The following is a 27219-nucleotide window of genomic DNA, read 5'->3' as shown; positions in this document are numbered from 1 at the left end:
CACTGGTTTGCACTTTGGCTGGGGTGTGAACCTGAGGCCTTTGCGTGGAAAGCATGTGCACCACCACTGAGCAATGTCCCTGTGCCGAAAAAAACGAGATTAAACAATTCGTCAATTTCTTTGGAAAAAAATACTGACCTTTCATATGCAACGATCGGTGGTATTTATCACGTTTTCCCTTCCCTTACCGTGCACTGTTCAAGTGAAATTGGACAATAGTATCATCATACAGGTAAAACCGGAACTACACGACAAATCACCAGCATTCATTTGCGAAATCTAGATTAAATCACATCAAACCACTCGTCATGTCTGTTTATCAATACGAAATTATGTATGATGTAGAAAGTTTGATTACATAGAAAATGCATGTTGAGTGACAGACTATGGAAAGTATAAAACAGCCCATAATTCACGGCGTGAGACAGCTTATTACCTAATATGTTGTCCCGGTTGTAACTCTCATATTATTACCATGGTGATAATGTACGGTAAGTATCTTAGTGGCTGTTAAAATCGAAATATCCCAGAACGTCGTGAATCGGTAAATCAGCAAAGGTTTTGAAATGGGAAGCTGAGGTTTCCTATTTCAAAACAGAACCATAAACAATCACACGGCGTTGCAGCACAGTTTTGGCCACTCTCCTCTCGGCCAATCAGAGACCAGGGACCTCTACCGCTGGCCAATCGCAACGCACTCTAACGAGGCAGAACGCTCCCAACATGGCTGCCGCGGTATAGCAAAGGCCCACAGGCCCACAAGCGTACATTTCCAAAGGATATCGGCGGCGTACTGGAACTATCACAAGGTGAGTGCGCCGATCCATTATAATACAACGACGGCTCATTTAGCTGCATTCGGCATTATAAGCAGCGTAAATGTTGTTAGGTCGGAAGCCTGTGTTTGTGTTAGCACCTGCATTTGACATGAAGGGCAGGGGTCGTTTAGCCGCGGAGCCTGTCACTCCATCCACTGTAGGACGGAGGAAACTGTCTCCTTGTTGGGGGGGGGGGGGGGTGTAATAAACCACACTGAAACCTTGATTTAGTGGTGCCATTCGTGCTATAGTTAAGCCTGACTCATAAACACCGGTAATGACAGGTTCGAGTCCAGGGGATTTGTGAGTGACAACCACACTGTACGAAGTTATGGCTCACCAATTATTACATCAGTGAAATTGACAGTCTTCCTGTCGCAGAAGACACGATGCATTGTGGCCGAATTACATTTAGCTATTCCATTTTCAATATCCCGATGTCGCGCCGGTTCATTGTAACACCGTCCTGTCTCACTGTGAACGAACTGTGGTTTGCGTTGTCGGCAACATCTGTGCTACCTTTTAATCAAAAGGCTGTGAAAATAGACTAGTTTCCATGATTAAAACAAACACTGAATGTAGCACCATTGGGTGACATTACCACGGACTGTGTTTGGGGTTTGATCGTTCACGGATTGGTTTACATTGCAGTCAGTGGACCCGCTCACCCTCCAGCCTGCCTGGCTCATTTCCTCTCTGTTTGGCTGAGCTCTGTCAACTCTTTGCCAATTGAGACTGCTGACTCTGGAGTTCTGGGCAGAGGTCAGAGTGAGCGGGCCTGATGTCAGTAGATTAAGAGCCTTGGCTCTGCTTTTCAATTGAGCTTTTTGAGCTTCTACATGACAGAAGTAAAGCTAACTCAAACAAAGCAGTTTTTATTGGTTTGGTGCTAATAAAACCTGCCAACACGATTTTATTCACTGTCCTGTTTTTAAATTAAATCTGGCCAATCAGGCACTGCAATCTAAGTCAGTGTAGTTGTAAGTCAAGTTCAATTTATGCATTAGTTTACTGTGATTTATCTACAGACCCTCACATGAAAGCTAACTTACATCAGCAACCACTAACCCTACAAACGACGACTCCACATTGGCGACTTCCCTGATTCTCTCTGCTGTTCCCTTTAGGTGTGGCTGTGCCTCCTGTCACACTGGCAGAAGAGGTGGGGCAGGAGGTGTTGCCAGGTGGGAGACCACGGCTGCACCTACCTGCGTTCTCAATCTTACTCTTCTCAAATCCGAAGTACTTGAGCTGCAGCTTCCACAGGTGGTGGGGCGGGAAGGATCTGGCCAGGAGCGTGTGGCATCAGACAGGGCCCTGCCGGGTGGTGTTGGCTGGTTGAGGAACAGAGCATGTTGAGTGGTTGTGGTCGCCATGGAGCCGAAGGATAAGAAGCAGGTGAGTTAAGTTGCTTAGTTCAGCATGTACCTAAGCTACATTAATGTCTCTGAGGTGGAGAGTTGTTTACGACACACATAGGTCCCCTGGGATTTAAACTGTCTCTAATTTTGTCTGCTGTTTACATTTACTTTCAGTCCTGACATCAAAAATCTACGTTAATTTCAGTTAACCTCAGTCTTTCTTAGGTTAAGCTAAGGAAAACATAATTTTCATCACTATTTTAGTGGTTCTGTAAATGTTAAGAGCGTTTTAACTGAGTTTTAGACAAGCAAGACTGTTGTAGTTGAGTGCATAATCTTATGGAACATTATTATAAGCTCTACACGATTAAAAAGCTTTTGCTACATTTTTGTATGTCTGTGCTGTGCTGCTGTGGTGTCTTGAGGTGCTGTGTCTTTAGTTTGTCCTGTGTTGAATTTTCATTCTCATGAAGGAACACCTTGAGGAAATGAAAGCCTTTCCATCCCAGTAAAGCCTTGAGTTAACTTCCTCTAATATGGCATAAATTTTCACTTATCCACAAGATGATCTGATTCTATTTTGGTCAAAGTTAAATATAATGAAGTTACCTCTGAGTACTCCAGCTTCCTCCAGAAGTTCAAAGACATGTACTGTGCATTAGGTTAATTGTGATTCTTGGGTATGAGTGTGAGCACGAGTCTCCAGATGTTGGTATCGACTAATCGACCAATATCGCCTGGGATTGGCTCCAGCCCCCTGTGACCCTGACATATAAATTGTAAAGATAATGGAAAGGTTGATAAATATAATATCAACCTCAATGATAATATCACGTATTGTAATATTTCTGTTTGACTGATCCCTCTGTTTCCTCATGTCTCAGCTGTTCATGTTGTTTAAACGTGTGAAATGGTATAGGTTATCTTAAAGTCAATGATTGGGCTAAAAGATATTTAAAGAAAATGTGGTGGTTAATCTGGCACATTTTGGAATTGAGATATGAGTCACTTTGATTAGTCGTTTTTGCATTTTATGGTTTTTCCAAAGAAGCATGGTCCCTAACATCTGGAGAAAATAATTTAAATGCTCGGGTTTCCGTAACACCACAACACTTCACTTATAGTCTGTTGTGATACATTTCTACTTGTATTTAAAAAAAAATGCTGGTTCTGCTCCTGTGTGGATAATATTGTAGTTGACCAATTTTTGATTTTCGATAATATTTGGATTGTTTGCACCTAGTTTACACCAAAAAACCGATAGATCATTAAGGCTGTGGAAACAGTCACTCCTTTTTTTTTTTTGTTTTTATGGTGTAGCCCTCAAGTGTGCACACACAAAGACACACATTGATTCCACTTCAAGAAAAGGAATTTTATTCGATCTGACATCTGAAATATATGATTACACTATGATAGCTTATAATGTGCAGTCTAGGAACTTTCACTTCATCTACAAAACCTATTTGATTATCTTTAGTAAGTGGGGATACCTCAGCTGATAGGTCACTGGCCAGAACTACAAGATGGAAAGGTGTAAAAAACCATAAATATGCTGTAATTAAACCTACTGCAAAATCTACGACACGAATAAAGAAAGGAAGGGTTAACCCTAACCCTAAACTACAACATCATTGTACATTCTGTCTTGATACATGAACTTGCTCTGTCCCTGGCCATTTCTGGTCTTTTCAGTTAAGGGTCAAAAGATCAATCCTGCTCAGTTAAAGGTAGGTGTGTGAAAGAGGTATTTAACAACCAACTTGCCATCAACCTGTTGCTCAAAGGACTGAAATGGCTTAAACCTGCCTTTTCTTATATCTTGGCACCTATGTGCTGTATTGTTATATAATTATCAACTGTGGAAACATGAAGCAGCCCTCCTTCTCAAGGGGACTTTCATGTCTTGGAAGCCCCAGAGACAAATTACACTTACTTTACATCTTTAAAATACGTGAAAAAAGTGTCTCAGTGATCATTTAAGCACAGGAGGAATTCATATTTGTTTTTATATTATGATAGTTACATAACACACAACAGAGAACAGGGCACGAGAACCGCTGTTCAGTTTTTTACACAACATAGGATGATCATTGTCTGAAGTGCATAGACATTACAGCTGGAAGTGAAGTGAAGCAATGACCATGAACAAACAAATTTTATTACTCACTCACACTTATACCAACTGATCAGATTATAGCACCAATAACATTCCAAACCAGAACAAATGCTGGAGGCTTTTCCCTCTCTCTTCATTATAATCCCCATTTAGGTACCTGACTTCTTCACTACACTGTTTGGATTATATGTAGGGCACTCTTAGTGATATGTATTAAAGCTACATATTTTAACTTCTCTCTTGTTGATATCCATGCAATGATAATTTAGTTTTAGGAACTAGAAACCTTCTCTGTTTAGCTTGTAGTTCAGTGTAATTTATTTATGCCTTTTCTGTGTTGAGATTCTTTTGGAGCTTTGTTAACAACAGATCTGTCAGCTAATCTGATCAGAGTAAACTTTTTAACTGTCTGGGGCCTTTAAACTCTTACACACACAAAGGGCATACATATATGGGTCAGGTAAATCACTGTCACATATATGCTAAACTGCCAAGAATTAAAACTGTTCAGCAGGATTAAACAGGCCTGGTTGGCATCACATCCACACAGCTCCTGCCCCCCTCCCCCTCATTCAACCCTGAATAAGAATGATGTGATTGAGACCCAGTGTGAGCCAGAGAGACACCCAGACACTGTGTTTTTGAATTAAAGTCCAGCTGGCAGTGCACACCGATGCTGGGCTTTGTTGTCTGCATTACAGTGACGAGGGAAATTTGGGTGAGGTTTTGCAGCATCACCACCTCTGTGAGCAGACAGCCGCTCCACTTTGTTCATTCACATCTTAGCAACTTGTCTCTGAGACATTACGGCTCTCATCATGTAGCACAGCGGCTGTTAAACATTTTCCTTGTAGCAGGAGATTCAGATATCTTAGAGAAGAGGAGCAGAGCAGAACTGCCATGGTGCTGAAGATGAGAGAGGGTATTTACCTCTGGAGGAAGAGCAGTGTAAGTTGTTTCTTGTTTGCTTTTTAGGGCGGTATATGGCTGAACAAATTTAGCAGGACTGCAAGGTATTCTGTAAGTAATGCAAGGGATTTGTGGTGCTGGAGCTTTGTTGGGAAGCTTCCAGGGCTAATCTAAAACCTCCCCAGGTCGTGGGCCCACTCTGCTGTGTTCGACTGAGGCCGTTCTGGTTCCATGCGTCTCTGCTTGCTTATGTCTGTCTGGAGGGTTTTTGTTCAGGCATTGTTACTCTGGGGAAATGGGGAGATATTTATAGCTTAGCTGTGTGGGATGTACAGCTTTGAAAGCACAATTTTGTGTGTGTGTACGTGCGCATGTGCGCGCACACATCCTCAGAGAGACAGGGAGTGTGGGAAAAGGTTGCTTTCCCATTAACATGAGATATGACTTTGTTTCCTCCTTTCTCTTTCTTTTATAAAGAGATTCATTTCCTCTTCACGTGGCTACCCAGTTTACGTGTGGTTTATGTTTGAACTAAATATGTATGATTAATGTGTTGGGTAACATCCCCCCCAAAAACCCTCAAGTATAATGGGGTGTAGCTAAAGGAAGGATGGAAATGTACAGGAAGTGATCGGACATATTAAAAAAATGAAACCTATATCTTCACTAGGGCATCATAATTAATTAAAACATAGTGAAATTGCAATGTCAAATGAAATATAAAAATCAAAGAAGCTGCCATTTTTTCTGATAAAATTGTTGTCATTGTTGTGCATTGCTAGCATTATAAGCGTTGTGGTTCTGCAGATGGGAGCATGTTTATTTGGTACAGGACCCCAAAAAATGCTACGTCATTTCTTTTGATCAGCATTCCAGTTGGCATTACATCTTTTGTTCGAAATTGCAGTTTGATTCTTTTTTTCATATTGTGCAGTCTTATTTTTGGGGGAGGGGATCATTTAAGTTTTTATTACAGTTTCTTTTTGTGAACATTTACATAACTAACACATAGGTTAAGGAAAATATATAATAATAATAATAATGATTATAGTAATAATAATCATTATTATTATAAATCATGATGATGACAATTACAACAATGAGGAGAACAGCACATTTTTTTTCAGTATCAAAAACTGCATCATCCACATCTTCTAAGTTTCAACCCTAATTTTGACTATATTCTTTCAGCTTGAGGACTAATCATCAAAATCAGATTTTTCTAGTCAAGATTTAATTTCATTGTTTTGACGTTCATCATAACATTTCTACTTTATGTAACATGATCAAAAGGGGCACCAATTTTCGAGAGGGAGGAGTCCTCTGTCCAGTCACCATGACCTCTGGAGGGGTGGTATCTCACTGTTATTTCACTTTTGACTAAAAAGGTCTTGGTTTCTGAAGAAAAGCACAAGACTAACACTCGTTGGGTGCACTTTGAATCATTGTCCTTGAACACACAGATTTGGTGGAGCCAAAACCGCCGCAGTGAACATACTTAACTTAGTACAGACAATAACACAGTAACCCTGAGACTGAGTCAGCATATACAATATCAGGACTATGGATCCACAGCACCTAAATATAATGCTGTCACTTTTAAGTTTTCATTCTACCTATGCTGCTCCTTCTCTGAGAGGCCAAAATATCTGCTATGGAAAAGCTTGATGCAAATACAGTTGTAGGAGAAAGGCTTATGTCAGGACCCAGCTAATACAGCAGTTTATAATAATAATACTTCAATCAATCAATAAATCAATGAAATAAATAGTTAGACAAGGTCCTCTTGAATTGTTAAAGCATCAACCAAAACATGACAGTATGCTCGTATGTTTTGCTACAGGAGGATGCTGTGACCCTGGGCCTGTCGACTGGCCAGGCCCTGGTGAAACTCCGGGACCAGCTCCAGGACCTGCTGGAGCAGCACCAGAGGGCAGCTCACAGGCGAACCTCCACACAGGTAGAGATACACACACACACACACACATTCACATGTAGATAATACATGTTCATAAATGTCCATCCTTCTTTTGGCTTTTTCCTATTTGGGGTCGCCAAAGCTGATTTGCTGAGGTCAAGCTCTGGCAAGACAGCTCTGTGACTTGCATGATTGATTTGGCTACAGTTTTTATGCTGGATGCTCTTCCTTCAGCAACCCTCCTTATTTACCTGGGCTTGGGACCGACATAAGCCTACCACTGGTTTGAATTGTGGCTTTGGTTTGAACCTGGGGCCTTTGCATGCCAAACATGCTCTCTACCACTTAAATGCGTCCCTTGGCAAATTTTTCTCTGTACCCTACTTATTAATCATAACAAACAGCAAATATAACTGTAATGGTGGTCTTCTGAGATTTGTCCCTTAAGGAGAGAAACACATACATACACAAAGCTACAGTGTTTTGTCTCTATGGCCTTAATTCCATTAGCTGACATCACCCTTTATATAACTGTCCTGTTAAATGTATTTTGGGAGATGCTGCATATAATTTTGCTTCTGCTGTGTTGTTCATAATCATATCCTCGTAGGAACAGTGGGTGAATAGCTTCCTTTACCATGGCAACCGTCACTCCTGCCTCCATTGGCCAGGAGCTGCCCTCACTCTTCTCGTGGTGCTGGGACTCTTATGTTGCCATGGCAGCCAGCCAAAGGGCAGGTAGGCAATCTCATTTTGACAGGAGCAATGGGTCTGGAAAAGTGCATAGTATTGCATTTGCCACATCAACAAAGAAGTTGCGGATTCTTGTATTGTCAGTTCTTATTATTTTAACTTCCACAAATCACAACAACTAAAATTAAAACAAGGTTTTCATGTTTCTGTGTTTCTCATCTGCTTGTCCACTCAACTGCATTATTTTCTGGTAAAATAGTCAACATGTTCAACATGAGCATAAGTGATAAATAGTAATTAATCAGCAGCTGCACAAATGTCAGCTGTTGTCGCTGCTTGCCAAAGCAATTTTACACTTTTATTAACTGTTCTCCTTTCCCTTTAACATATGTAGTTAAAGACAAACTCTGACCACTAGTGACTGTCTAATTAAAACACTCACTGATGATTGGGCTAATATGCTTAGACTGTAGAAGATGTAATTGGATTTTATTCAGAGGCAATGGGTCCAGTTGGTCAGGACTCTGGACGTAACTGGCAGGGACTTAGTTAGTGTGATATCAGAACATTCCAAAAGTCCTTACAGTTCAATCCATTTTCTGAATTCAGGCTGGGACCATTTCTCTGTTGTCAGAGCAGTACTTACAGTATTAATATAGAAACTAAACCTGCTTATAACCAAAGAACACATGAACATCTATTTTGATACTGTATGGGACCTGTAAATTTGTTATTACTTTTCTCCTCTGCAGTTCTGGTGTTGAGCTGGTGAACGCTGCAGCCCTCCTCCTCCTCCTCCTTCTGAACTTTCTGCTGGTCGGACGTCAGGAGAGGCTCAAGAGGAGCGAGATGGTCCGGCGCCTGAAAGGCATTATAACACAGCTCAGTGGTGGGTCAAGCTGACTGTTTTACTTCCTGTAATAGAAAATATACTTCATGTCCTTACTCAGCTGTTCATTTCTCATTTTTGGCAATGGAAGGTTGTGGGAACACAGGCTAATGTCTGTTGTTGGCATTTAAGCATCACAGATCTACCTTGAACAGAAGATCTTCAAGTAATGAGTAGCAATAGTATGCAAGGAAACTGACTATTCTGATCCTGTTGCAGATGATGTTGCATAATGAATTTCTTTTTGAATTGGTATAAAACTTTTTACCTCTCCATTTCTGGGAAATTTTCAGTGAAACAGCCATTGTTGCTGACCTGACTAAAATATGACAGGATTATACCATGTCCACTGTGCTCATTCTTCATTCTTCATTTTTTCACTGGTAATAGAAGAACATTAAAATACAGATTTTAACCAAACATGGCTCAGGACTAGGCTTCAGATGGAATCACTACACTAACAGAAAGGGTTGTATGGACAAAAGGACAACTGTGAAATTCAATTTAACGAAAGTGATGAAAGTCAGTTCGAAAGTGGTGTGATCCAGACATTTTGATTGTCTGGTATCACTGTGATAAATATGATCCCAGCTGTAACTCTTGATGCACAGTTACATAGTTTGCCTTGGCGTATTAATGCATGGTAACTGCATCCTCACTTTCTGTTCTTGTGTTCCAGACTATCTGTCATGGTGCGTGGATGATGTACGGTGGTCTCAGTCACTGTACCCTGACCTGTACACGCCCTCATCCCCATCCTGGTCCCTCCACTGGACATACCGCGACTCCCAGCTGGTTAATCTGCCCGTTAGTTTGCTGGTGGAAGGAGATGTCATTGCTCTGAGACCTGGCCAGGAGGCATTTGTGTCACTCAGAGGCATTAAAGTGAGTCTGCATGTAGTAACATAGCACATGACATCTGTGCACATTTTCTTTGATTTACCTGTGATGAAAAGTCACAGCTGGTACGAGTAGGTAAGGTAAATCAGTTTTCCAAACTCATAACTCCCTCTTCTGGCACAATTTAAAAGACCAATATAATTCCAGTTATGTTGAACATATTTGTTCAAAAGCTAATTCAGTTTTGTTATTACAAATTCACTGCAACAATTTATAAAATTGTTCCTCAGACTCAATGAGGCAAAGACATAAATTGGAAATAAAAATGAACCCACTGCTGAGGAGCCTTAAACCTGTATTCTGTATAATGATCATTTTGGGGAGACTCCACTGGCTGTAAAAAGTCAGATCGTATTGAAAACTGTGAAAAGGGCCTGTATTTAATTGATTAAAACTTCACTTTTGTGTTGTTTAGTTTTTGTTGTAAGTGTATGCTGTAACTGTATTTATTAAGTAATGACTTTTTGGAGCCCCCTAATGGTTTTTGCATGTTTTTTTTTTATTTTTTTTTTTTAACAAAGGAGATATAGTGTTTTCAATTAATAAATTTAAGAGCTATTTGATGGTTGATTTTACCTTTAGACAGAACCAGGATAGCCCATCCCTCAGACTTTTAACTAAGATGACATATGTTATTCTTATGTAATTCTTGGTAAGAAAGTGAAAAACTAAATTGCATGACAAGTTCAAATATTTTTTTCCTACTCAGGATGATGAACACATTGTTTTGGAGCCTGGAGATTTATTCCCCCCATTCTCCCCTCCTCCTTCCCCGCGGGCCAATGAGAAGAGAGGACCTCAAAACCCTCAGCAACACCGTCTCTTCAGAGTGGTCCGGACTCCAGTACTGGAAACAGTCAGGTAATATTGCCCCTCAGCAATGGAGGTGCTAAACATCGGAAGGTTAGTTGCAGGACTGGATGTTTCCACATACTTACACAATTCAGACTGAACACAGATGAGATTACATCTGTCTGTAAAATATTCCTCTAACCTGCTGAATTATCAAAAATAGAAATATTTAGATTACGAATTGTGCAACATTTTTAAATAAAACAATTCTCCCAGAAATGGTTATAATAATGTGCTTTGCATTTTTAACATAACCAACAGTTTCAACACTTCTTCTTGCACATTTGTGATGCAACCACATGTCTGCATTTAGACCTGTGCCATGTCTACCATGTCTACCTGTCATGTCATGTGACATGACCAAATTTCACTGCTCGAGCAGGTCACATAAGACTAACTGTCAAATCCACAGAAAACCTTCAAAGACATCAAAAGACCAGTCTTGTAATTTTATTAATCAATTATGATTTTAATCATTTAGCCTGTTTTTTTTTTTTTTTTTTGATTGTTTGCCTTTTTCATACCAGCTTTAGTTTGTTGTACAACAGAGTTTATAAAGGTAACACAATAACATGTACATGGACTTTAGGTATGCAAACAAATAAAAATACTGCACACATAAATGTTATGAACTCTTTAAGTAGAAGAGAAAAAATACTTAGAGCGTTATAATCTTTTAATCTTCCTTTGCTTTGTCTTGATCTTTTAAACAGAAACAGCTTGGAGATGGCACTCTCTCGGCCAATCACAGTGCTAGATAATGAGAGGTTTACAGTGCAATCAGTCATCACTAAGCTAGTCTGTCCCGTGGTGCTGGTGAGCAGTTACTGTTTCTGAACCACTTTTTTGCAGTACACTTATGATCACCTGATGTCATAGGTGCCACCATGTCCTCAGTGGTGTGCTTATGGCCTTTGTCTCTAGGTGGCGTTCCTGCTTGTGAACACAATCCGCTATTTTTGTGACGCCCCCAGCCTCACCCCTCCCTGCTACAATTTCTTTCAACTTCAGGTACAAGCATTCAGAAATGTTGCTACCCCTGGCGTGCATTGCAACAGAAGATAGAAATGTTAAATGTGTGACATCATATATACAGGTGATGGGTGTTTTGCCCATTTTGCCGCTGCTGTTCCCTGTCATGTGGGTGCTGGTGAATGCCTTTGGAGCAGCCAGGGTCCTTGCTGAGTTCAGTCGTGTGTCTCCCGCTGGTCTGGTGAGTGATGAAACAACAACTCAGAGTCACAGAGTTAGTGATGAAAGAGCTTTAAATGTGGTAGCAGAGCTTCAGTTACCAACACAGAGGTTTGAGTTCTGTGTCTGAGCTAATACACCTGGGGCTTGGGGCTGTTGGGCTTGACTGATACTTTGGTTTGATACTACATACATAGGTCTAGTCCAACACCAGTGTTGTTTCAAAAGGCATTATAAATGCCATTCAAGTGATCACAGATGGCTGCCATTTAAGTGACCAAACAAGTTGTATTCAGGAGAACACTTATATGATATATATTGGCACACTCTGAGTTAATGCTGCTGTGATATGATATGATATGATCATATTCTTAGCAACTATTCAATTTCCCTTAGATTTTAGGATTGGAGGTATAAAATATAAAAATGAGAGAGGCAGATACTTAGACTCCTTTTAGTCTTTACTATAAATCAAGTACTGGATCTTTTAGCTCCCGTAATGCAGACACTTAATGCCTCCATACTTGCCAACATGTCATGATGGGTTATATCTAAGCCGAATCGCCTAGATCCATTTCACATGAAGAGCCATAGGAGGTATTACAACCATTTGCACAAATGGTGCAGTGCTCATCATAGGTTAACCTAAAAAATTTAGTTATTTGAATCATCTTTGAAGTTTGTGATCCTATCCACATAGAAATTGGAATTGGAATTGGAAAGTTAGTAGGTAGGTAGATATAAGCTGCTTTGCATTCACTGAGAAAAAAATAAGAGATTTTGCTTCAGTGTTGGATCTAAATAACAATAGTAAAATTATATAGCAGTCTTTGACTGACTGGTCCTTACATATATAAAGTGATATACATGCGTGATGAAGCAAATTAAAATTGAAATGCTAATTATTTAGAATTTTGAATGTTCTATTAAGCTACTCTGCTGTGAATGAGATTATTAAGATGTATTATAAAAATATATTCAACACAGTTGTGTGAAAAGTTAAACAATTTAAGTTTATAAAGAATCTCTTTTAAGGATCACAGATGACCAATAGCCTGATAACATGTAATTGCACTGATAAGTTCACCACACAAACATTAAGCTACGGCTGTAACACAAAAAACTTAAGACACCGCAGCTAACTCAAACTAATTAACAACAAACACGCCTTTGTTTTCACATTGGTCTTTATATTCTGATCTGTGATAGGTATGTAGTCAGAAGGTCACTTGACCTCCTCATAAATATTTTGTGCTATGCGAACTTAACAGGACAGAGGTATTTATCTTATTTTTCATTATAACCAGCCACATTAACTAGAGGTTGAAAGATCACAAGGAAAAAATGGCAGTATTCATGAGGTCAAAAACATAAACGCCACAGGTTGTGGGACCCATCTACTGGTCCTGGTTTATAGTGCACTGCCTCCTTTTCATATGTGTTAAGTCAAAATACAAGTCACTGTCTGAATGCTTACAAACTGCATCAGCATGTGTGTTATTCCTTTTTACCCACAGATTCAGAGAACATGTATCCCCTGTTTTTCCATGTTGGCTACTGGTACCGTCAGAACCACATCAGTCTAGTTCTCACACACACACACACACACACACACACAAGGACACATGGACATATGGAGGAGACACAGAGGAGACACAGCATGGGCCTCCCTCTGTGTTTTAACTAGACTCTTCTCTTGCCCCAGCTTGCTAAGTTCTCTGAGGACACTCTAAGCAGCTACACCGAAGTGGTTTCCTCCCAGGTATAACCTCTCACTATCTCATCCCTTCCCTCCCCTCCTCCACGTGCTTGGCTCCCACCTCCACATAAACCCACCTGTCTTCACGCACTGCGGAACTCTTACCCTTAATCCTTACATCTTTGATTTCTTCACCATAGAAATCTTCATGGACATCTGCTGATTCAGAGTACTGCTTTGATTCTCCATGCTTTATTTATTTATTTATTTTTTTTGGCTTTGATTTGAGCACTTTACTTTCTGTCTCACCTCAATAGTCAGCACTGCCTCATTGTGATCATATTCTTGGCTTATGGGTACAAAGCACCTCTCACAGTTCCTGGCCAAACCCAAACACTGCCCTCCATCATGGCTGAGCTGATGTTCTAAAAGAAATTAAATAAAATCTGCAGTAAGCACTGTATTACCACAACTCTGAAACCATCTCTGGCTTTGGCATTGCTCCAAATGAATACATAGCCATTATTAAAGACAGGAACCTCTACATGAACCTGTCCCTGACCTTCCACCTCTGCTTGTCTGCTCGCTCTGCATGACTGGAAATCATCCACAGTCTGGATATTTGCTGATGCAATCCTCTAGGGCTTCCCCTCCCTTTTTCCCTCTCTTGATATACACTAAGTGTGTCGAGTGCTTTGGGTTTTCATGGTCTTTATGGTTTAAAACATTGCTTCTGTTGTCATATTTATATCTCTATAGCTCCACCTTTCTATTGCTATCTCTCTTGTGCAATGTTATTTTTGTTGGGTCTTGAAAATAAAAAAAAAAAAGAAAAAGTAAATCATTTGATTTGGATATTGCTGTTGGCCTTTTGTGATATTAATTATGTAGCTTTTCCAAACCTAATAATCAGATCTGTCACAAGACTGTCCTGCATGAACTTCATGTACATGGCCCAGATCAGGGATAAGAGGGCATTAGCTTTACCAATATAATAAAGATACACAGCATATTTTCATTTCACATTGAAACAAAAATAGGCCTATGAATATGAACATTAGATTTTTCTATAGAGCATTATATATAGCTCAACTATCACCAATCACCAGAAGTTCATTCAGTATTGTCCATTATTTTGGAAAAAGAAGAAGACTCACCTTATTCAGGAAACTTTCCCTGAGCAGGCTGTGGTTGTTTGTTCCCAGCTGTACAGTTGTCATTGATTGTCAGATTGATTTGTCAGATGCAAAATCTGCATGGGTGTGTTTGGGATGACTGCTGAAGCTTGCTCTTGGCTTAATCTGCTCACCTTGTTCCACTGTAGTTTAGAAGTTTTGTCATTTTTCTGCCTGTATAATTTTACCAAATAATGAGGCTAATTAAGACTTGGTGTGGTGTGGTTTATTTTAGACTGAGCTGTAAAGTCAGTTCACATCTTCCTGGATTAAGATGAATTTTTTTTTTTTTAATCGATCATTTCAAGTACCATCAAAGCAGTTTTCTATCTTAATTTATCGGTGTGTATGTGTGTTCTTGTGTGTGCATGCTTATTTCTACAGGAGATGCTGCGCTGTGTGTGGAGACACCTGGTTGGTGTCTTGAAGGGAGAGTCTCAGACACTCTGCTACACATCCAGCCTCTTACACAATTTGGGCTCCGTCACTGTGAGTATTATAGAGCTGAATGATGTGGAGTGAGTTTATTGACCAATATTACAATTTGAATGTCACTGTGATATTACATATCCCAATGATTAATTGAATATATTTTTGTGTCCTTGCCATCTTAACTTGGGACATTTTAACCACATTACTCAATACATTTTGAAAAAGATGAGGTTATTCCGAGGATGTAGACTAAAGCCCCCCTAAGGGTGTGTCAGTGAGTTTAAGATAACTGAGGGTCCATTTGGACCTTAACATGGGTGTTCAGTGATCTGATCACAAGTAGTCAGCTTTAAGCAGTCAGTTCACATCTGACTTTGATATGAGTCACCACATGTCATTGGATCTCGTCTCTCCGGTCTGTATGTAGACACACAGGTATGTGGACTTGCTTTTTATCTAACAGAGGGGTGTGTTGTCTTGTGCTTGTGAATAAGTGTATGTAAGTGAGACAGGATGAAGGAGTATGTGGTAAATGTACAGCCCACCTCCAGATGTGAGTCTGGGTGGTCAGATGTAAAACCCACCAGACACCAATGTGTCTTAGGTAGGGAGACTGATGCTAGTACCAGGGCTGAAAAGGGTTTTAGTGAGTTGGGTTTTGGACACAAATATCTACAATACAGATATGTGGAACATGCCAGTATGTATGATTTGATGGTTTTGACTTTTTTTGTTGTCATATGCGTTTCCAGATACTCTTTATAGTGCTCTAGGCAACAAACCCCCATTTTGCTCATGTACTGTACACGTACTCTAACTGTATTCATGAGTGAGGGTTCAGTGTCTATCTAGGTTGCAAATCTTTCTTGTGTATGTGTAGGTGCTGTGTTGTGTAGACAAACAGGGTATCCTGTCATGGCCTAACCCTAGTCCAGAGACTGTGCTCTTCTTCAGTGGACGGGTCGAACCACCTCACAACAGCCAAGATGATCTCAGAGACGACTTGTCGGTCAACTCATACTGCCGCATGGAGACTGATGATGACAGAGATGAGGTAGTGTTGCTATATTGTTAAAATGAAACTTACTGAGTAATAATGCTCAGAGTTGTAGCCACTCATGACTGGTTTTGACTGCTGTGCAGGCCCAGGAAGGGAAGGCTCTGCTCTGTCTACCAACAGAGTCCTCCACAGAACTAGTGGAGGGGCCCGAGCTCAGTGAAACCTCACATGACACTGTTCGTTCGTCTGACACTCTGGGACTTCGACGCCCCTGTCAACCAACGCACAGCCGCACCAAACATCCCTCAGGATCCAATGTGAGCTTTAGCCATGACACAGAGGGAGGAGAGGAAGACCATGCCCAGGTAAAAAAAAAAAAACAAAAAAAAAAAACAAACAACCTCCACTTTAATCTCTGTTAGTAGCTGTGAAGTGATGGTCTTAGTTCTGATGTCACTTGTTTTCATCTACAGGACTTTGCAATGGGCTGTCCGGAGGCAGAGGCAGAGGACTTTGTGTGTGACTATCACCTGGAGATGCTAAGCTTGTCGCAGGACCAACAGAACCCAGCCAGTATTCAGTTTGATGACCTCTCCTGGCAGTGCCACCTGCCATCCCTCAAGCCGCTGGGCCTCAACATCATGTTGAACCTCTGCAATGCTAGCATCACCCAGCAGCTCTGCCGCTTCTCTGACCACCTCTCCAACTTGGCCCTGCAGGAGAGCCATGGCACTGTGCTGCCTGTCTATGTCCCCTGGGGGCTCTGTGAGCTCTCTAGGCTCATAGGTGAGTTTATGATGAACTGATGAACTTAAATCAAGCAAGGCTCCTGGTTGTTGTGAAACATTTAAAATCATTATCAGCATCAATTGAAATTGTCAATTGTTGAATTGAATTGTTTTTATGAAAGTAAGACATTTTCCAGCATCAGATTGAATAATGCCTTTAAATTACCTTACTCTACTGTCTGTGTTTACGTGTTAGGGTTCACTCCTGGTGCAAGAGAGCTATTTAAACAGGAGAACCACTTGGCTCTGTACCAGCTGCCATCTGGAGAGAAGACCAAGGAGTTCACCTCCCACCACCTTCATTACTTCACCAAACGCCAGCCTCCCATGTCGCACCTGATCTCACTGTTTGTACGAGACTCTTCCTCTAGTGAGTCCGAGCTGCTCATTCTGCCAAGTGTCTGTCTACTGTATCTAACTGAATGGAAAAGTGATTCCCACCACTGTATAAAGGATGTGCATTTTCCTGAGTAATTATCGTTCACACTGTCTCTAATAACCTCTGACCTAGACAACATCCAGATGCTGTCACATGGCTCGGCTGACCTCATCCTGGAGGCCTGCACTGACTTTTGGGATGGGACTGATATTTACCCTTTGTCAGGCTCAGACAGGTGCAGTGTCGCTCATCACACACGCTTATGGCTGTAAATCATAAGTAGGACTTAATCCCTTTAAATCCACAAAAGAGTATACACTTCCAAAGACTGTGAGTGTTATTGCTCTGATGATTTGATTTTTAAGATGTCATTTTTTTCTCCTTAAACAATGCAATCAAGAAAACTCATGAACAAATTTTGATCACTCTGACCTTTTCACTGCTTCTTTGAATTTATCAAGAATACATTGTCTTTACTAATGATGTTCTACATCAGTCATTCCTTTTGGGTCCAATGGGTGATGTCACAGCCAGTAAGTGTGTCTTATTCAGAGGCCCAGCTGTCAGCTGCTTGTATCGCCAAAGTCTCTGGGAACAATCATATAATACAGCCGTGGTCAGAAGTTCACATACACTGAAGTAAAAACTATTCAAGACAGCTTTAACCCATTGAATGAATATGTGGTTATTCAATAATAGTGTCTTCATTATTCTGCCAATGGGGCAGATCAGAATTTTTGACCTCAGATAGACATTTAGTTGATTTCCCCAAATGACCTCAGATTTATGTGGTTCATAAGTTTACATACACCCACTTGTCGGGCCTATTTAACAGTAAATTAGTTCAAATCAGGTTGTGCAAACATTCATGGAATCATCTCATTAGTCTGGTGTTCATTCATGTTGTGTAAAGGCCAAGGTGTAGAAATTATGTATAAATTAAATTTAGAATTATGTATAAAATTATGTATAAAATCAGCTTGACTTTACATACACTGCATTTCGACTTGAGACTTGCAATGGGAAAGTCAAAAGAATACAGCCATGACATCAGGGAGCGAATTCTTGCCTTGCATAAGTCAGGCATGTCTCTTGGGACCATTTCAAGGCAGCTTGATGTACCAAGGGCATCTGTTCAAACAATTGTCCACAAATATAAGCACCTTGGAAGGAAATGGAAACATCCAGAGATGAAAAGCTTTTGGTCAGAAAGGTAAAAATTAACCCCAAGGCCACCAAGAAAGCCATCTATAATGAATTGGCTGCCTCAGGAACAAATGTCTGTGTCAATGGTCAAGAGAGTTTTCCATCTTTCCACATGGGGTAAGAGGGTACCAGGCCAGAAAGAAGCCTTTACTTAAAGAGAGACACAGAAAAGTTTGGCTGAAGTTTACGAAAGAGCACCAGGATAAGGATATGCTAGGATAGAATGCTTCTTGAAGAATGTCATGTGGTTGGACGAGAAGAAAATTTAACTGTTAATGACCAGCAAATACATTTTCCGGCGAAACGGTGAACCAGTTTCAAAATGGTTTCAGCATAATAAGGTGAAAGTACTGGCATGGCCTTCACAAAGACCTGACCTCTATCCTATTGAGAATAGATGGAGTCAAATCAAATAAATATCAAATAAGATTTATTTGTATAGCGCCAAATCATAACAAAGTTACATCAAGGCACTTTACATATAGACCAGGTCTAGACCAAACTCATTAACTCATTTAACTTATTTAAAGAGAGAGGGAGGGGTGTAGGCAGGAACATGTTTCTGCATAAAGTTCATGGAGTTGAGCTGTAATACAGAATTCATGAAATATGGGACCAGCAGGTGTTGCAGGAACATGGGATGGCGATGAGTCACCACCTGCCCCAGAGGAACTGGGGGAGACAGATACTTTGGCAGAACATGGTTAGTAAATGCAGTATAAATGCTTAGAACTGGGTGAAACTGTGTTTTTTAAGAAGGATGGTTCTTATCAACGCATGCAAGGGGGGAGGAAAGGAGAGCAAGTGAGAAGGAGGGAGCGAACTGAAGAAACGAGTCCGTACGAGAAGACAGACAAATCTGACCAAGTTGTACCAAATGTGCCAGGAAGAGTGGCCAAAAATTCCAAAGGTTTAGTGTGAGAAGCTCATTGATGGCTATCCGAAGCGACTTTCTGAAGTTATAAAAGTTAATGGAAATGCTACCAGACCCAGTAAAAAAGCAGTGTTGCAAAGAAATATCAATAAATCTCAAATTATGAGGAATTTTTGCCTTTTCTTTGTATTTCCTAAAACATTAATCCTAGGGCTTCCTGGATGCTAGTTTATTCATGATTCAAGTGTGTAAATTGAACTTAGCATGAGATTTTGTGTAGGAATATGTACTGTATGTAAACTTCTGACCACAACTGTATGTATATATATCTCAGAATAAGTTGATGGTGATCTAAGTTTATTACAAGTCTTTAAAGTTTAGAGATGTTGGAGCTGATTTTTATTAATACTGCTGAAAATAATCTAATCATTTTTTTTTTTTTCCATTTAAGTTATTTTTAATTTCCCCACCTGTGTTACAGAAAGAAGGTTCTGGACTTCTACCAGCGGGCCTGTCTGTCAGGTTATTGCTCAGCCTTCGCCTACAAACCCATGCAGGTGTCACTGTCAGATCAACTGAATGGAAAGTGTGTGGAACTGGCCCCTGGCCCCTGCCTCTTCTCTGGAGTAGAGCTGCCCTCCACCATGCCCATCAAATATAACTCCTGTAGGAACAGCTGGAGCTCAGATGGTATGAATTAGTCACAGAATGTGTGAATGCTGGTGTACTGTTTCATCATTTTCTTTTTGATTTTTTTTTTTTTTTTTCCCCGATCATGTCTTTCAGAGGGGATAGGTGAGGGAGTGGAACGTGAGGACTGTGTTCAGGCCCTGAGTGGGCAGATCTTCATGGGGATGGTGTCGTCTCAGTTCCAGGCGAGGCTTGACACAGTCCGACTCATTGATGCCTTGGTCACAGCTTGCATCCGCTTTGTTTACTTTTCTATGGAGGATGAGCTCCGCAGCAAGGTCAACATATGTGCATACACACACACCTAAACATTTTAAGGTAGTCTAAAATAAGCCAGGTGTGGGATAGATTAAGCCATGAAGGATCCACCCATTGCATTGTTATCCAGGGTAAGGCAGACATTTGTTGGCCATGTATGGAAGAGCCATTAATTTGGGATGTCCTGGTCTCACCCACTGTGTCAGTCTTCAAATGAAAGATGAGATACTGAGATACATCTTAGATAACACAGCAGAGACATATTGATTAAAAACTAAACCTACAATAACTTAAGAAATATGTATTCAAGTCAAAATGTTTCCATGCCTGAACAATGACATGCCACTGCTTTGATAAAACTAATGCAACTCCCCAGATGCAGTCTAAAAACTGATGTCTCATAACAGGCTCCAGTTCTACAACAAGAACAAAAAAAAATCACCTAATACTAAATTAATGGTCAGTGATGTGTGTATCAGGGCCATTAACATAAAAGCATAATGTGTAAAGACAATTTAAATGAATATAGATGCATTATGATGCATATGAATGTATGATATTAACAGCAGCGTCTAATGTAATTGGCAGCGTGGGTTTATGTAATCGCTTTTGTGTCTGTGCAGGTGTTTGCAGAGAAGATGGGCCTGGAAACAGGCTGGAACTGCCATATATCTCTGACTCCAAATGGAGACAGTCCCTGCGATGGAGCTCCATCCAGCCCAGGTCATGGTTCCCTTCATGAAGACTTGAACCAAGGTAGCAAACTCAGGGTTATATTAACATTACCACATTAACTGTCAGAATGTCTGAAGGTTGGCTTTGACCCTCATTAAGTGCCACCTCAAGGCATAAATATTTAAATATGGTTCCTTTATGGTGCAAAGAATATGATTCTTAATATAAATTACATTTACATTACATTACATTTACAAACAACCATGACCGGTGCAAATCAAGAATGAATGAAACAAACAAAACAAGGAGCTTAATGCAAACATTGCAAAGCCAGCACAGTCCTGCAATGTCCAGCAGAGTGAATGCTCTTGGATATCTGCAAGATTTTACGCACCTGCCGAACTGGTCAGGTCTGCCTAGCTGGCAGACCATCACCCACCAGTGACCTTTTTCTTATCCCAGGGAACAGTTCATATGACCTACACATTCAGAATCAGATTTCATGAATATACACAAATTTTTGTGCTGGTTAAGTTACAGAAATAAATGTGTGATGAATATTGATAATGATTATAATAATGCATTTTATTTATAGAGTGCTTTTAACAAATCAAAATCAAATCAAATCAAATCAGATTTATTTGTATAGCGCCAAATCATAACAAAGTTACATCAAGGCACTTTACATATAGAGCAGGTCTAGACCAAACTCTTTATAAAATAGTTTAGAGACCCAACAGATCCCCCTATGAGCAAGCACTTGGCGACAGTGGCAAGGAAAAACTTCCTTTAAGCCTCGAGCAGAACCAGGCTCGGAGGGGCGGCCATCTGCCTTGACCGGTTGGGTTGAGAGTGAGTGAGATAGGCATGGGGGAGGGGAGTTCATGGAGTTGAGCTGTAGTGCAGAATTCATGAAGATATGGGACCAGCAGGTGTTGCAGGAACATGGCATGGCGATGAGTCACCACTTGCAGGATGAGGACAGGGAGAGAGAGGAGAGGAACTGGGAGAGACAGAGACTTTGGCAGAACAAGGTTAGTAAATGCAGTATAAATGCATAGAACTCTGTGAAACTGTGTTTTTTAAGAAGGATGGTACTTATCAACGCATGCAAGGAGGGGAGGAAGGGAGAGCGAGCGAGAGGGAGGGAGAGGGGGAGAGAGGGTGACAGGGGGAGACGGGGAGACAGACAGACAGAGAGAGAGAGAGAAAGAGCAAGAGAGAAACTCAGTCCTTCCCCCAGTAGCTTAGGCGTACAGCAGCATAGCTGAAGAGGAGAGGAGTTTAATTTTTCAACTATAAGCTCTGTCATACAGGAAAGTTTTAAGCCTGGTCTTGAAAATTGCTAGAGTCCGGCCCCCGGACTAATACTGGAAATTGGTTCCATAGAAGAGGAGTCTGATAACTGAAAGATCTGCCTCCAGATTTACTCTTGGAGACTCTAGGAACCATAAGTAAACCTCCATCTAGAGAGCGGAGTGGCCTTCTAGGACAGTAAGGAACTATGAGCTCTCTGAGATATGATGGAGCTTTGCCATTAAGTGCTTTATATGTTAAAAGAAGGATTTTGAATTCTACTCTATACAAATGCATGGAGCAGTTTTTCTACATCATCCTGAGAAAGGATGTTTCTGATTTTCCTAATGTTTCTCAGGTGGAAATAAAAAGCTGCCCGACTAACTTGTTTTATGTGAGGGACAAAGGACATGTCCTGGTCAAAAATTACTCCAAGGTTTCTTACAGTGGAGCTGGAAGCCAAAGTGATGCCGTCCAGACTGATGAGATGATTAGATAGTATTTTTCTGAGGTTCTTAGGGCCGAGTACAATAACTTCTGTTTTGTCAGAGTTGAGAAGTAAAAAATTTTCAGTCATCCAGACTTTTATGTCTTCAAGACATGCCTGCAGTCTGACTATCTGACTGACTTCATTTGGCTTCATTGATAGGTACTGAGCTGAGTATTGTCTGCATAGCAGTGGAAGTTGATGTCCTTTATGTCTGCTTTAAGGCACGGATTTGGGAATTATACCAGGGAGCCAGCCTCCTCAGTTTGTATACTTTCTTTTTGAGAGGGGCGGCAACACTCAAAGACTCAAAGTCTCAGTATAAAACAATAGAAACACACAAGATAAATGATTGGTTCTAATATTTTTAATTGATCAAGTACATATTATTAATAATATATGATCATAATGATTCATACTGTGAAAGTGAGTACTTTTTATGGCTTTCAAGGCCGGACTTCAACATGATGGAAATATTTTTCTACTTATGTTTTACTTCTCTTACATCAATAAGGAATCTGAGTTAAACCTTTGACTGGTCATCAAATCAAGGGAAACTGAGCCCACAGAAAATCGAAGATTACTAGGTAGACTCTGTATGCCACACAGACTCTCGGGATGAAGCTGAAGGTCCATTGTTGCCAGAGGAGGAGGCCCACTCTGACTTAGCCAGCTTCCAGCCCACAGATAGTGATGTACCCAGCTTCTTGGAGGACTGCAACAGGGTAATTGAACCTTTTATTAAAACCAGTGGAGCTACTTGTTGCATAATGCTTCCACAGCACTGTGATACCTCTTAATTTCAAGTGGTTTTTTTTTGTCTGGTTGCTCAGTTACTTGGTCTTTGAATCAGTTGCATGCATGGTTCAAACTTAATAGTTAGCATTTTTTTTATGTGGGTTTTTTTTTTTTTCCCATTTCTGTTTTTCCTGTCAGGCCAAGCTACCTCGTGGTATCCACCAGGTCCGTCCTCATCTGAAGAACATTGATAATGTGCCTCTCTTGGTGCCACTCTTCACTGACTGCACCCCTGACAGTGAGTGTTCTTTACTTATCTTCTTGTCTCAACTTTCTCTCCTAGCCTCTCTTCAGAAAAAGGGATTATTAATAACGAGTTAAGTTTATTTCAATGACAGAATAAATTATCTGTGTCACAGTCTGGGTTAGGTGATGTACATCAAGCCTTAGTGGGAACATGTTACACCCCAAAGACCACACTCCTCACACCTTTTACTTTCCTTTACATTATTGAAGCCAAACGGCCACTAAACAAAGGCATGGATCAACACGAGAGCCAACTCATCAGGAATACAATCAGCAGTTTTCCTACATCTAAAAGACAAGGGACACTCTTTTAAGGACAATGATGTCCACATTTTGGATAAGAGAAGTGGCTTAACAGAGTGCAGGAAGCATATATGTCAAAGTAGAGAAACCCTGAACAGAGTAGGAGACACAAAATATATTAAAAGACCACCTGTAGTTCACTGTGTGGATAGCTCTTCACTATGGAGTTTTCTTCACAGCCATGTGTGAGATGATGAAGATAATGCAGGAGAACAGGGAGGTGACATGCTGCCTTGGAAGTTCTGCCAATTTTCGCAACACCCGCCTGTTCCTACAGAGCAACCTTAGGTATGCACATGTTAACACTGCACAACCTTTGTGTCTTCTAAATTATAGATAATAAAGATCAGTGATATTATGAGGAGATTTATGTATTTTGGTTTTTAATGCCCCCTTTTTTTTTTTTCCAAAAATAAGGGCCACTAAATGTTTGCTATTTTTATTGTTATTATATTGTTTATGCTATAAAAAAATTATAATAGGTTTAAAACTAACTTATATTACAGTCACCTAAACTTTTAGAAAAAATTTCTACTATCGCAATGATTTAATCATTGTCTTATTTGTTGTGATCTAGCTGTTTATGAGGTGAAAAAGAACAAGTTCATTCAGTTCCCCGGTCTTATTCAAGCTCATCTCACCTATTACATTACCAGCACTGGTTTATATAATTTCATACATATTATATCATCTCAAACTTTGAATTTTCTGTACAAATTAAATTTCCTTCACCTCCATTTGCATGGCATGAAAATGAAAGAGCTAAAGCTAAATGTAGAAATATTTTTGGCCCTTGAATAGGTGCTGGACAACTCATAATTTTGATTGATTGCACTGTAATTATGCAATTTACACATTTTCACTATAGTCCTGTTACTTATTATTTTCCTGTGTCCACAGCATTGCTCTGGACCCTCTATACCCATCTCAGTGTTCATGGGAGACATTCGGTTATGCCACCGGAGGTGGGTTCACTGGAGGCACAGAGGGCCTGTCTCCTCTGAGACTCTCTGGACAGCTCAACAGTCTGGGCTGCTCTGTCACCTTCCACCAGGGAGAGAGCGTCAGCATAGTCAAACTCATAGAGCAGGTCAGTAGACCCATACACACACACACACACACACACACCAGATTAGTAAGATAAATATGTTGCATTCATGTGTCTGTGTGTGAATGTGTTCCAGGCACGTCATACGACCCACGGCATCCGCAAATGCTTCCTGTTCCTGCTACAGTGCCAGCTCAGTCTGGTCATCATCCAGGTGAGGGACATCATATACTTCCTGCATCAGTCAGCCACTAATGTTTGTGGTTCGACAACTACTCTTATATATATGTATATATATACGATGATATATAATGATGAATAAATTTTGGGCCTTTGACGTTTGCAGTTCTTAGCATGTCTGGCTCAGCTTCCTCCTCCAATTAACACAACTGATATCCTTTGGCTGTCCTGCTTCAGCTGCCCTCTTCTAAGGTACACACACACACAATATTAACTATTTACCCTGTCTTGTTTAGCTGTAGAATGTCTTCTAATAACCCTACTGTCCTGCTTTTTGTTAATAGTGTGTCATTGCTGGGGAAGCCTCCAGAAAATTCAGTCATGGCAGTTGCCACAGGGAAGAACCTAGATGCCATTCCAAGAAAGGTTTGATGCCACCTTTTTTCAAATCTACTAGATCTAAAAATCCCAAATTATTACTGATGAGCATATACTTGTACTATTAACACTGTAAAACAACCAGTTGCTCCACTACTGAGAGAAGCTTTTCTACATTATGTTTCAAAATAAAAATTAACCTCTTTGAACAGACCCAGAACTACTTCCTTGGCTGTTTCCTGTTGAAGTTTGGTCTGACAGTGTGTGCCTATCTGTTGGCCTTTGGCTTTACCTTGCAAGAAGTATGCCAGAGTAGTGTCAACATGACCTTTGCTGACAACACCAGCATTACCTGCCTTAACATACTCACAGCCAGGTAAGGGAAGCATCATCATTACATGTTGGAAGCTCACTGGCTGAAAGTATATAGCATCCAATTTTCAGATAATTTAACTGTTGTGCATGATGGCCTAATTGTTCGCTGAAAAGTGAAAAAAAAATGGAGAAGAAAAGTCAACTTTTTTGATAATCCCCCCCCCCCCCGAAGCTCTTCTGATGAAGCTCCACATTGGTTCACTGATCTGTCGAATGGACTGTTGCTGACTCAGAAGGTCATGGCTGGGTTTCTCGTCTTACACACAGGTTTGGGCTCTGCATCACACTGTGTGCTGCATAAGCTATTTCGAATCTCACTCATCCTTTTTTCCTTCTCTGTCATTGCTTGTCCCTTCTTTCCCAGTGGTGATCTCCCTCAGCTACGTCCATCGCTCTCAGCCTTTGTGGAGAAAGAGTCCGTTCAGCAACACGTGGTGGTGTCTCACTGTACCTGTGGTGTAAGTCATCATATCATTTGTATTTGCTTTAATTTATAATAATACAACTGTTGTACCTCCTGCAGGTTGTGGTAGAGCCTGATCTGTGTAATTCAGACACCAAACTTTTAATCCTCTTACTCCCCTCGTTCCCGTAGTCTGTTCAGCCAGATTGTCCAGGCCTTGGTGGATTACCAGCTGTGGCGCGACCAGGGCAGTGTCCTGACCTTCAACCTGAGCAACATACCACTTCATTCTTGGGTGCTTGTCTCTCTGTCCCCACTGCTTGTGGTGGTGGTCAACGAAGTGTTGAAGCTGCATGAAATCAGGTACAAAGCAAAGTGCAGAGGAGGAGCTGAGGCACAAACAGCATAGCACATGGTGGCATAACTGTTATGAGGTGGCACGTGAGGAGAGAAGGAGAGCTCATATCACAGCATTGCACAAAAACTTTAAAGATGTGTGGGATTATTGTGGATTATCTTGTGATCAGGATCAGCCTGATCTTATTCAGAACAGGAAAGTATTGTGTGAAGCTCGAAACATTAAGCAGATTTTGTCCTTGAGCTCTGTTTTGTCCCCTCTGTCCATGCCAGGGTGCGAGTTCGTTACCAGAAGAGACAGAAGCTGCAGTTTGAAACCAAGCTGGGAATGAACTCTCCATTTTGATGCCCCCCTCCCCACTCTGAGGAATCCAGTGTGCATTACTGAAACCCAGTTGGTCCGTTCTGGAGACCAAGGATGGCCAGGTTGTGAACACTGCAGTGCCCTCCATTATTTAAAAAAAAAACAAACAAACAAACAAACAACTTGAGCCCAACAGCACTGCAGATGTAGATATCAAC

At 40.7% G+C, this 27219-nt stretch overlaps 1 protein-coding gene across 2 annotated transcripts; it reads left to right on the top strand.

The window, feature by feature from the left end:
- Positions 1–710: 710 nt before the first annotated feature.
- Positions 711–27219, top strand: tmem94 (transmembrane protein 94). Of its 2 annotated transcripts, XM_029527571.1 has the most exons (32): positions 711–809; positions 1946–2216; positions 7051–7167; positions 7736–7863; positions 8571–8707; positions 9387–9592; positions 10317–10468; positions 11173–11275; positions 11384–11470; positions 11556–11672; positions 13356–13412; positions 14909–15013; positions 15837–16010; positions 16100–16321; positions 16430–16742; positions 16941–17114; positions 17256–17358; positions 19685–19893; positions 19990–20171; positions 20775–20907; positions 23219–23334; positions 23546–23645; positions 24136–24244; positions 24857–25046; positions 25141–25218; positions 25351–25436; positions 25529–25610; positions 25775–25938; positions 26110–26204; positions 26302–26395; positions 26533–26703; positions 26971–27219. In XM_029527571.1, exons 2-32 carry the CDS (start codon positions 2193–2195, stop codon positions 27041–27043), a joined length of 4101 nt encoding a protein of 1366 aa, XP_029383431.1. In that variant the 5' UTR covers positions 711–809; positions 1946–2192; the 3' UTR covers positions 27044–27219. The 2 variants fall into 2 exon arrangements, with proteins under 2 accessions (XP_029383431.1, XP_029383432.1); XM_029527572.1 differs by lacking the exon at positions 13356–13412.

Source organism: Echeneis naucrates, chromosome 19 (genome assembly GCF_900963305.1).
Source record: "Echeneis naucrates chromosome 19, fEcheNa1.1, whole genome shotgun sequence".
Taxonomy (NCBI): Eukaryota; Metazoa; Chordata; class Actinopteri; order Carangiformes; family Echeneidae; genus Echeneis; species Echeneis naucrates.
Note: the sequence above shows the minus strand (reverse complement) of the source record. Positions and strands in the feature narration are given on the sequence as shown.

Bases quoted from the DNA above. Each gene is read 5' to 3' on its own strand.
- tmem94 (XM_029527571.1), top strand. From the start codon at position 2,193: ATGGAGCCGAAGGATAAGAAGCAG. The intron at 15,014-15,836 runs GTGAGTATTATA...GTGTATGTGTAG, and splicing joins ACAATTTGGGCTCCGTCACT to GTGCTGTGTTGTGTAGACAA. The intron at 20,908-23,218 runs GTAGCAAACTCA...TATGCCACACAG, and splicing joins TCATGAAGACTTGAACCAAG to ACTCTCGGGATGAAGCTGAA.